Below are 12363 nucleotides of genomic sequence, written 5' to 3' on the forward strand. Positions count from 1 at the left end.
CAGTGGACATTCTGAACCTTGTTGGAAGTTAGGTCACATGAGCAAGGAGCTATTGAAATTTAGAAAAATGTATGTAAAAACGTGTGAGACGAAAATGAACGAACCAAAGGGTGTGCAATACAGAAGGGTAGTCAGTGGACATTTCGAACCTTGTTTGAGTCAAGTAGTACACATGACCAAGGAGCTATTGAAATTCGAATGTAAACAAGTTTGTACTTTGTTTACGCTCCCTAACTAATTCAACTGGGTATACAAAATGCTACTCACATTTCCACATGTTTATTCGTTTTGGAAAGCGAATCCATGTCCAAATCGTGAAAATAAGACCTGTGCAATGTTGTGCGCAATTTTCCCAGCATCACGACATTTACTTGGAGTCTGTGGCTCAAGTGGTTTGAAAGCGCGAATATCCAACTTGAAACTGTTTTTACCCCGGTGGAACTCTTCCAAGTCAAGGTAAGCTTTTGGTGTTACAAATTTATTGCCACCGGGGCCCACCGGTCTAACCGCTAAACTGTTTACTGACTATACTGCATGATTGTAGGGGGTTTACTAACGCGTTATTAGCTATGTTGACTATGAAGCTAATATGGTGACAACGATGTAGCGGTTATGATATGGAAAAGTTTTCGGTAGGTCACAGGCAGCTGATGTGTTGTGCATTGAAGTCCACAAGCAACGGGAAAATGTGAGAGGAGAGCACGTAGATGCGAGAACGAATACAATAAGCTGTTTGTATGTGGCTATGAAAGTGAACTGTTTGTGCGCGATCAGGGCTGTATTCATTCCGCCGATTCGGTTGAAAAACGTTTCGTAAACGGAACGAAATGGGGATAAACATGTGAATTTGTCCAATAGAAACTCTCGTTTACAACGGTTGGACTATAATGACAACTACACCAGAGCCTAGACCTACTAGATGCACCACTGGGTAGTATGGACATCCTACTACAACTGTCTGTCACCTCAAATCTTTCTCTCGACCCGTGTGCACCTACGTTATAAACTTCTAGAACCGTACCGCAATTGAGAATTGATTCACGTTTAGTTTGATAATTTGGTTGTTTTGGCTTCCAAACCAATTCGCCTTGGAAGGTCCTTGGACTGTAAGGATTAACGTTAGACTCCTTTAGACCATTAATATTGGGCTAGGAATTCTCTCCCGGCCTTCGTTTCAATGATCCACCACATCAACACTGAGTAAACTGTCATATTAAGCGTATCCATGGCAATCCTATGTTTCTGAAATGTTAGTATTATATTTCAGATAACTCGCTAACAAGTTAGCTAACATTTAGCTTTACTAGTTAGCTAGCAATATGCTATAGATTGGCAGTGGTTAGCAATCTTGCTAGCAGTAGAATAACAGTTGAGATTTTAATGAGCAAATGTCATTATCAAATGTAGGCTGTGTGTAACCAGACGTTAACGTTGGTGCATGTTTTCTTACTTTTAGGCCGTTCTGTAAATAAATCAATGACTATATCACCAAATGTTGTTTCAAGAAGAACCGCCATGCTTGCGCACGCGCTCTTGATTGATTTCGGCGTCACTTGGGCCGTGGGTGTTGTTTCCTCCACGATCATACGACAGCTAGAAGATGGCGATGAAACGGACATCAGTTTATACTCTATGTGTACTGTTTATGTCATTCATTTTCGCTGAGTCTTCACCTCGACAATTAAACACGGTAGGAGACTACTCTACCACTAGATAGCTACATGAATTGAGGGGCAGGTAGCCTAGTGATTATAGCGTTGTGCCAGTAAGTTAACCGAAAGGTTTCTAGATCGAATCCCGGAGCTGACAATGTAAAAATATGCCGTTCTGCCCCTGAACAAGGCAGTTAACCCACTGTTCCCCGGTAGGCCGTCATTGTAAATAATAATTTGTTCTTAACTAACTTGTCGAGTTAAATAAAGGTTTAAAAAAATAAAAGTAACGCTAATCTTGGTAGCTAGCTAATGGAGCTAACGTTACCTTTTGTTGCTATCTGACTCATTGCAGCTAGCTAATGTTTATGTTAGCCAGGTTGCATGAGCGTAATACTAGCAAGCTAGAATGCGCTCTCGAATGTTCTGATGTTTTGGTGAATACCTTGCTGCCTACCACATTAGCTAACTTATATCATGATCATAATAATTAATGGCCGCTTTCCTATTCTTGATTCTCACACAGGAAAGTATTCTGATCAATGTGACAGCAGGGACATTGAATGATACACAGGTGCAGGAGTCCAACAACTTGCAGGTAAGCTATACTATGATGTAGTGGTCTATGATTAAGCCTGTCAGAATGATATTGAATAACAACATAACGTATAGCTCAACACATGTTAATTTTCAGATCAACCTGAATATTTCAGTGGATGAAGAGCAGGTGCTCATCAATGACATCCCTGTGGAGTTGTCAGGGGTGACCAGGTTGAACTGCCAAGCCTTGCTGTGTGAGTAGTGAAAATGTTTCTGGTGCATATAACTTCGCTACAGCATTCTGCACCTGATTTAAAACAGCCTTTCACTTTGTTTACAGTGGATACCACCAATGGCACAAGTGAATTTGAATCTGGTGACTATGTCTCCACTGTCACCCGGGTGATGGTGAGCCAGAATCGCTTGTGGAGTGATTCAGAAGAGGTGGTGGCTCTCCAAGTGTTCAGCGAGGTCATCGAGATGGAGGGAAAAAAGGTAAAGTTAGTTGATTGAGAAAAGGACAATAGAATAATGGTGTTAGGATATTTATGTAACAGCTAAATGAGCATATTTGCACCATGGTGGTACAATGATGGAAAATCTGTGCTCTTATGGCTTTGTATCCTTTTCTATAATTTAGGTCCAGCAGCCAGAAATGTGTGAAGTGAAGATACTGATGAGCCCCAATTTCCAGACGCTTGCGCAGTATACCAACACCTATCCCATTGGACACAGTGAGATTTTCAGGATCCCAAGGGAAAATGATGTGGTCATCACAGATCCAACAAATCCTAAAAAGGGTATGCAAGAACAGCCATTTTCATTCACTTTTCATATTCTCACATGAAATGGACAAGATAACTGGATTCCATTGCTAAAGCAATGTTCCTAAATCAATTTGTGAATGATAATGATCCACTTCCTTCTGCTCAGCTGAATATCAAGTGATGTCCCAGACCACCAGTCATTACCCTCTGAAGCATGCGGACACCACCCAGGAGGAGACTGCTGCCCCAGGCAAGCTCCCGGAGACTCCCCTCCGCATGGACCCAGACCTGCTATATGATAACAATGATGAGGGTGATGACTTGGGAGGGCTGTCTGATCAGATGCAGACAGAGGCACCACTCAAAGAATCTATCTCTTCTTACAGTGTAAGTAAATTGGACATTGGATCCAAATCGAATATTGTAAAATTCCTCTACTACAATGTGCTCTGGACTTAAAATCTGTTTGCAGGCCATGTGTCGATGGGTGGAGGAGGTGAGGGACCGCCTACGACGCTTCTGGTCTGAGTCCTTGCCCCTGTTCTTCTTGGTCATGTGGGTGGTAGTGATTGGTGTGGTTGGGTCAGCGGTCATTGTCAAGATCCTGGACATGTTCTTCCCAACATGCGAACACAAGTACGTTTTCACACAGGTCCTGTTGAACCTGCTTACATGATTGTTGTAGAATTAAATTAAACACTGCCTGGTCAGTGTGCAGGATTTTTACCTTGGTGCCAAGACCAGTTAATTAGGCACATCTGTTTTCTCATCTTTTCTTAACTGTGATGCTCATGATAATGTACTTTTCCTGTAGGGGAATTTTCCATTTAAATCCTGTGACTCTGATGCCGGAAGATGAGAAACACACCCTGCTGGAGAATGTTGAAATAGAGGTAGAGGAGGTGAAAAGGCCTTCATTGAAAACTGAAGAGGAGTCTGATTGCATCTGTTGAAAAACAAGGCATTATGTGGTTAGAGAAACCATAATCTCTTTGTAGCACTTATTACACATGCATTGCAAACATAACATGTTTAGCTTTATTTCTCAAACGTTATTACCCTCCTCTCAAAGAAGGAATCTGAAATGTTACTAGTGGAAGCAGAGCTGCATACTGCATTACTTTTCATATTATGATTGTGTTACCTCACAGTGCCTCTGTAACCATTCTACTTTGCATTATGAAACACTGACTTCCTATTGGTTTATTTTTGATTGCTCATTTCATATTTTATCATTCTGACTGGAGGATTGAACTGAAGATTTGGTGTTTGTTTGCATGCAACTTTAAATCATAAGACAAACAGTTTTTATTTACTGTATTTGAACCAGTGCATAATATTGTCAGAGCCTCACCAATGCATTTGTTGTAAAATGTCAAAACATTTTTACGTTGGTATTACATTTTGTCTGAACTTGACGGGCCTGCGCGCTTAGGTTCATTAAAGGACAGGTGGTCCTAGTCTTGCACCCATCATTATGAGTGCAGTGTTGAACAGAGACTGAGCAAATAGATCTCATTCCAACCATTTCAATTGATAGAGACAGATGGCAGTTAGTTCCTGTAGCTGAATGATCTCTGTCACAGAACATTGCAGATAGACCTGGAAAGTATAGAACAGACATTAACTGCTTTAGTGTCCTGTCTATACAGTCCATTTCTGTTCACTCTGAATATACTGCTTTATGCCTTGAAATGTATGAATATGGTTACTGGATGTTCTTTGCAATATGAGTGAATGACAATGGATGTTCTCTGCAATGTGAATTACTCGCAATGGCTGTGCACTGTCAACATAGACATCTGAAGCTACACTTTAGTCTAAGAATAGTCAAACCTACTCCTCTCCCAATAGCTTATTGGCTGGTTTGCCTCAAAGCAGGCTAGGCATGAGCAAAATAAAACTGTATCAATGTGATTCTCAAGATTAGGCTCATGGGGCCCTGGCACATTGACTTAGTAGCCATAGTATGGAATGCAGTTAGCTGTCAATGAAACAACTTCATAATAGGAAACTGCATGCTGATTTGAACTTGAGTGGGTGAATTAGAACTTAGTTATTTTACATTTTGCTTCTATGGTGCCTCAATTTCAATCTTGTGTTTTACTAAACGCATGGGAGCATGGCATGTGTGCATCATGTATTTTCATTCAAATCAAACTGTACATTGAATTCCCAAATCCTGCTCAATAAAAATGTTTCTGTAAATGTTCTTGTGACATTCACTCAAGTCTACACAAAGCACATGGAAGCCTTGTCAATGTAAGTCATATTTTACCTTAAACTTGATTAACAAAATTCTTAGTGTTTATGCATGTATATATATTCAAATTTGAACCAGGTAGTCTCCTAAATACACATTAAGAAAATCAAACAAAGTGCATATAACAAACGGTTTCAGGTAGTGTAACTTTGATTAAGAGATATCCCAAAAGCACATCACCAGATCAAACCCAAAGACACTGGATACTTTGGTAGCAAAATTTGTTCAAGGCAAATATAGTAAGGATTAGCTCTGTGGACCCATAATAAAACCTATTGAACACGAATCTGGGAATGTTTTCTACCAAATTTGTTATGCCCAGGAGGCTGACTAATTGCATATTGTAAACCATGTAGTTTGAGTCCTGGATGTTGATTGGCTGAAACAGCATTTCAACCATGTGTATATCAGACTATACCACCGGTATGACAAATATAAATGTTTACCATTCTATTTATGTTGATAACTTGTTTATAATCAGTACAAGGCACCCCTGGGTGTGGTATATGGACTGTATCCAGGAGGACATTTACCAAGAGAAGCAGTTGGTTACCCTACTTTAAGGCATGTCGCATCACCTAGCCTAAAATAGAAATAATTTACAAAGAAAAGGAAGACGAGTTAAAGTATTGTTCCAGGAATATATACTGAGCCTCCTAATTCCTCTGCAGATTTGAGGTGCTGCAGGCTTCCTGATTAACTTTCAGCAGGATCCAAACTCTTCAATCCACTTCTCATACTTCTCCAGGTCAGAAGCTGACACAGACTTGGACACTTTCTTCAGAGAAGACTCAAAGTCCTCCATGGTGGTGGGCATGTGCATCTCGTCTCGGGAGATGTTACGGATCTCCTCTGGCGTCAGCCCCTCGATCCTTCGCCGCATGGCCATCAGAGAGGCGTCCCTACAGACGTCAGGGAGAGAGGGTTCACTCCAGGCAATGGAACACAAATAACATTACTTTCCACAACTAGGTTAAGAGTGGTTCTTTATTCCATTATTTGAGAGGCATCTCGTTTTCAAATCAGTGATAGTCTTCGCTGAGTTATTGGAACTAACATACTTGACTAATCTATTGTTTATTTGTGACTGGTTTCTATTTGTTGAAGAAAAAACTACCCTGAAAAAGTAAAGGCCTTACCTGCACACGTTGGTGATGTCTGCTCCTGAGTAGCCCTCCATCTGCTCTGCTATCTTGGCCATGTCCACATCATTGGCCAGCTCCAGCTCCTTTAGGTTTATCTTCAGCAGCTCCACTCTGCCCTTGGCTGCAGAGAAAACAAGCAAACATCACGTACGCCATTGTGAATTAATATATACAGTGCATTCGGAAAGTATTCAGAACCCTTCCCCTTTTCCACATTTTGTTACGTTACAGCCTTATTCTAAAATGGATTAAATAAATAATCCTCAATGTAAAACAATATCCTATAATGAAAAAGCGAAAACAGGTTTAGAAATGTTTACAAATTTAGAGAACAAATAAATTTATGTAAATGCGTACTCAGACTCGAAATTGAGCTCAGGTGCATCCTGTTTCCATTGTTCATCCTTTACTCAGTACAGTGATTACAGCCTTGAGTCTTCTTGGGTATGATGCTACAAGCTTGGCACACCTGTATTTGGGGAGTTTCTCCCCTTCTTCTCTGCAGATCCTCTCAAGCTCTGTCAGGCTGGATGGGGAGCGTCGCTGCACAACTATTTTCAGGTCTTTCCAGAGATGTTTGAGTGGGTTCAAGTCCGGTTCTGGCTGGGCCCCAAGGACATTCAGCGACTTGTCCCAAAGCCACTCCTGCGTTGTCTTGGCTGTGTGCTTACAGTTGTTGTCTTGTTGGAAGGTGAACCTTCACCCCAGTCTGAGCTTTCTGGAGCAGGTTTTCGTCAAGGATCTTTTTGTACTTTGCTTCGATCCTGACTAGTCTCCCAGTCCCTGCTGCTGAAAAACATCCCCACAGCATGATGCTGCCACCATCATGCTTCACCGTAGCGATGGTGCCAGGCTTCCTCCAGATGTGACGTTTGTCATTCAGGCCAAAGAGTTCAATATTGGTTTCATCAGACCAGAGAATCTTGTTTCTCATTGTCGGAGTCCTTTAGGTGCCTTTTGGCAAATTCCAAGTGGCCTGTCATGTGCCTTTTACTCAGGAGTGGCTTCGATCTGGCCACTCTACCATAAAGGCCTGATTGGTGGAGTGCTGCAGAAATGGTTGTCCTTCTGGAAGGTTCTCCCATCTCCACAGAGGATCTCTGAAGCTCTGTCAGAGTGACCATTGGGTTTTTGGAAACCTCCCTGACCAAGGCCCTTCTCCCTCGATTGCTTAGTTTGGCCGGGCAGCCAGCTCTAGGAGGTTCCAAACTCCTTCCATTTAAGAATTATGTTGGCCACTGTGTTCTTTTTAGGACCTTCAATGAAAAACAATTGGTAGTCTTCCCCAGATCTGTGCATCGAAACACTCCTGTCTCAGCGCTCTACGGACAATTTGTTGGCTCTGACATGCATTGTCAACTGTGGGACCTTATAAAGACAGGTGTGTGCATTTCCAAATCATGTCCAATCAATAAAATGTACCACAGGTGGACTCAAATCATCTCAAGGATGATCAATGGAAACAAGATGCTATGAGACTCGAAATTGAGCTCAGGTGCAAAGGGTCCGAATACTTATGTAAATAAAGTATTTCTGTTTTTAAAATGTGCAAAAAATTCTAAAACATGTTTTCGCTTTGTATTATGGGGTAGTGTGTAGATTGCTGAGTTTTTAATTTTATTTAAACAATTTTAGAATAAGGCTGTAATGTAACAAAATGTGGAAAAAGTCAAGGGGCCTGAACACTTTCCGAAAGCACCGTGTGTGTGTGTGTGTGTGTGTATATGTATATACACCTTTAGATTTTAGATGTTTAACTGGAAAGCACTGTCAAGTGTAAATTATCATAGTCCAGACTCTGACACGTGATAGTCCGGTGTCCCATTGTGACATAGCTACGTAGCGCTGAGGCACCCATCCAATGGGGAATGCACAGGCCGAACGCACACCTCCCCACGATTCCCAACCAATGCAGTTTCGTTAAGCGTCCTGACAGTTGGATAAATTGCTTGAGAAATCAAAAAGTATGAAAGCCAACAGACAAATATTCTAGAATACTGCTGTCCATAAGCCTACATGTTTTGGACTATGATAGACAATTTACAGTGAGTAGTGTTTGTGGACCTGAAGGCAGAGGGATGTAGATTCTTTTCTCCAGACGTCGCCTCAGAGCCTCATCAATGTCCCAGGGGAAGTTAGTGGCTGCCAGCACCATCACCATCTTAGAGGGATCCTCATTCTCTGATGCTCCTCCCACACCTAAACAACAGCATAATATCCTAGGAACGATAGCATAAAAAACTATAGCAAAATTTCCTTACTGCTATGTATTTAGGGTACAATAATTTATTGGGCAATATTTTTTTTTTTTATATAGACATGAATTGCGCATGTAATTAATTTGGCCTTCTATAAGCAGAGTAGCTGCTGTTTGTGTACCATCCATCTGGACCAACAGCTCTGCCTTCACCCGTCGGCTAGCCTCATGTTCCTCTGACGTTCCTCTACGGCTGCACATGGAGTCAACCTCATCGATGAATATGGTGGTGGGAGCACAGAACCGGGCCTGTCCAGAAGAGAAAAGAAACACTGACTAGAGCCACAACACCTAAAAAACACCACCCTTTCACATCATGTAATATGATACCACCAGATTTTCTTCTATGAAAAAAATATTCCGCCTGGGCAGGGAAGCTGACGAGGATCTTACCATTTCAAATAGAAGGCGGACCAGTTTTTCAGACTCCCCTCTGTACTTGGAAGTGAGAGTAGAAGATGAAACATTGAAGAATGTGGTTCTGCACTCTGTCGCAACGGCTTTGGCCAGAAGAGTCTTTCCTGTGCCTGGAGGACCCACCAACAGCACACCCTAGGAAAATATTGCACATGGATACACCACATATTAGCAAGGCATCGTATCAACTCTTCCAATCAAAATAACTTATTAATCAAGTGGTCCTTGGGCTTCCATGTATACCTTCCATGGTCTTCGTATGCCTTTGAAAAACTCTGGCATCCACATGGGTAGCACAACAGCTTCTTTTAAAAGCTTTTTTGCTTCTTCCAAATCTGCAATATCATCCCTACAGGCATTAAACAAACAAGTATTTCCTGTTAGACAATCCTTACAAAGAAAAACATTTTGTGTGTTTTTAAAATTATCCTGTTCAGGACAGTTAATAAATCATAGACAGTCACACACACCATTTAACATTGGGGTTCTGTGATATGATGTCTCTCTCCAGGGCCTCAATAAGATCTTTGTCATATCCTTGCCCATCAAACTTCTTCACATCTTTCTCAGAAACTTCCAATTTGTTCTGCAAAACAAACAAAGGATTATTTGTCAGTCTTGAGGGGGCTCAATGCAGCCACGTGGCAGAGGTTTTTTCTAAGCCAGGAACCAGGTGATGATTTTAGGTAACAAGTAGATTGACACATTTTTAGTCTACAGTGCAAATAGTTTAAGTTAAGATAAGGTAATGCCAGCAAAGCATTTTCCCTGTGTCAGTTCCTAGGACAGTAATACAATAAAAATTACATTTTCAATTGTAAACCTAAGAAAATCTAGGAGGATTAAATCTGTATTATGTGAAAGGAGGGTGTAACAAAGGACCTTCCCATCCATATTTTAACCCTTAATGGTACTTTGTTCACCTTGTCGTCTTTTGGTGTGGCTAGGGCCTCTTTCTTTTCCTTGCTCTTCAAAGGTTTGGCTCTGTCACCATTGGGCCCACGTGTTGACTGGCGATGCGGAGCCCGCACACCAGCCACATACAGGCGGTTGTTGTGATGTTTACTCTCTTTGTAGGGAACCGGGGGCCCCCTAACCGGAAGAGGTGAGGATCTTTGAGGAAAGAAGGGAATACTACTCGATCAACCTAAGCAAATCAAATAACATCTTATTGGTTGCTTAGATATACAATACATGGCCAAAAGTATATGGACAACTGCTCGTCGAACATCTCATTTCAAAATCATTAGGTCCCCCCTTTGCTGCTATAACAACCTTCACTCTTCTGGGAAGGCTTTCCACTAGATGTTAGAACATTGCTGCAGGGACTTGGTTCCATTCAGCCACAAGAGCATTAGTGAGATCGGGCACTGATGTTGGGCGATTGGTCCTGCCTCGCAGTCGGTGTTCCAATTCATCCCAAAGGTGTCTGTTTCTCTGTTTATCATGGTTCGGGTAAGGCGCCTTAGTTCCAGTGAATGGAAGTCTTAACACTACAGCATACAATGACATTCTAGACAATTCTGTCCTCCCAATTTTGTGACAACAGTTTGGGGGAAGGCTTTTTCCTGTTTCAGCGTGACAATCCCACTGTGCACAAAGAGAGAACCATGCAGAAATGGATTGCGGAGATCAGTGTGGAAGAACTTGATTGGCCTGAACCCCATCGGAAACCTTTGGGATGAATTGGAACGCCGACTGCGAGCCAGGCCTAATCGCCCACTAATGCTCTTGTAGCAATGTTCCAACATCGGGTGGAAAGCCTTCCCAGAAGAGTGGAGGCTGTTATAGCATCAAAGGGGGGGACCAAATCCATATTAATGCCCATGATTTTGGAATGAGATGTTCGACAAGCAGGTGTCCACACACACTTCATGATCAAAAGTATGTACATAGTGTATAGAAAAGGTGTGCACAACAGTAGTTATATAGGATGAGCCTCGACTAGAATCCAGTATATACATATGAAGTAGGTAAAACAGTATGCAAACAATATTGATTTGACCAGTGTTCAATGACTATGTACATAGACTACTGCCAGTCTCCATTGTGCAGATTTAAGTACCGGGTGGCACTCCAAATAATACATTAATGTTCAGCTATTTTGTAGGCCAAAACTAAAAAGGTAACATTTAGCACTGCAAGAAAGAGAGCAGACTACTTACTATCAGGTATTCTGAGCAATAATCCCACTCATTAATTATTTTATTCAGACAAACAGCTTACTAACCAAACTACACACCCAATCAGATACTAATGTAAAGACCTGAAAACAGTTTAAATATATTTTCCCAGTAAAGTGCAATATCCACTTATGAATGGGCCAGTAAATCTATACATTAGAATAGGAATGTGTGAGAAATGAGTCCATACAGTACCTGCATTCTACTTGTACAGGCCATATGTCACTAATGCCATCTTTATTACTTGGTGGTTTGAATGGGGTGGTCACCAGTTTAAAATTTTCTAGAGTTGTCATTATTTCTTCAACCTGTTTGTTTTCTTCGTTTATCTCTTGCCATACCTGTAAGAGATGTCAAGAGCAAGGGTCGAAGTGACAGTTGCAGACATTGTCTGACCAAAACTCGGTTTAAATTAAACTTAGTTTGGAAAGTGAAACGTCTTATATTTTACCATCTTTGTTGGAAGCTACTATCCCGTAATGTAAAAAGGTGTTTCTTAATTTGTTCAAGTACTCCCTGATAGCAAACAATAGCAGAACTGTAGTTCCCAAGTAAGGAGTACTCTCGAGCAAGTTTCACGTTTTCACTTATCTCGTGCAGACTCATTCTAGGTGATGAAGAACATTAGTTGTTAGTACGTTCTCTCCAGAAGGGATGACAACAGAATCTCTGTAAAAACAAAACATCAACGGACATAAGGATGTGCCAGCTCTATCTGAATGTTAGCTTACTTAACATAAGTTGGCTAGCTAACTAACTCAGCTAGCTTGCCAACACGTTTCAGATGAACGAGCAAACAGCACCGCGATTTACAAAAACAATACCAGTAATACAACTGGCAAAAGTATGTCACAACGTTACTGGCACATAAAAATGCAACTTCAAACTAGCTCCCAAACGTCTTTAGCATGCGAGTTAGCTCTAGTGCTAACGTTAACTAGCTAGACCCACCTGTTGCATTGTTGATTGGGAAAGAAAAATACGACAAAAAAAAGGTGTAGAATCGCACCCACTGACTGAAACACAAATTGATCCCCAAGGTTTTGAAAATGGCTAAAATATATAGAATACTGATAGCTACATAAATATGGTTTATTTTCGTCTGAAAAGACAGCTACAACAACCACACCAAAGCTGCC

At 41.3% G+C, this 12363-nt stretch overlaps 2 protein-coding genes across 2 annotated transcripts; one reads left to right on the forward strand and one right to left on the reverse strand.

Annotated features, from left to right (window-relative positions):
• The first annotated feature begins 1477 nt into the window (after positions 1-1477).
• On the forward strand, positions 1478-5167 carry LOC123990686 (glycoprotein integral membrane protein 1-like). The gene is made up of 8 exons (XM_046291437.1): positions 1478-1690; positions 2179-2250; positions 2347-2446; positions 2533-2687; positions 2833-2992; positions 3126-3346; positions 3432-3595; positions 3774-5167. Exons 1-8 carry the CDS (start codon positions 1601-1603, stop codon positions 3910-3912), a joined length of 1101 nt encoding a protein of 366 aa, XP_046147393.1. The 5' UTR covers positions 1478-1600; the 3' UTR covers positions 3913-5167.
• Positions 5158-12336, reverse strand: LOC123990685 (katanin p60 ATPase-containing subunit A1-like). Its single transcript, XM_046291436.1, has 11 exons — positions 12176-12336; positions 11671-11831; positions 11420-11567; positions 9965-10154; positions 9512-9627; positions 9285-9390; positions 9018-9176; positions 8747-8873; positions 8432-8566; positions 6362-6488; positions 5158-6124 (listed from the first exon to the last, which is right to left on the reverse strand). Exons 3-11 carry the CDS (start codon positions 11518-11520, stop codon positions 5926-5928), a joined length of 1260 nt encoding a protein of 419 aa, XP_046147392.1. The 5' UTR covers positions 11521-11567; positions 11671-11831; positions 12176-12336; the 3' UTR covers positions 5158-5925.
• Between the last annotated feature and the right edge of the window lie 27 nt (positions 12337-12363).

This window comes from Oncorhynchus gorbuscha, linkage group LG12 (assembly GCF_021184085.1).
Source record: "Oncorhynchus gorbuscha isolate QuinsamMale2020 ecotype Even-year linkage group LG12, OgorEven_v1.0, whole genome shotgun sequence".
Lineage (NCBI taxonomy): Eukaryota > Metazoa > Chordata > Actinopteri > Salmoniformes > Salmonidae > Oncorhynchus > Oncorhynchus gorbuscha.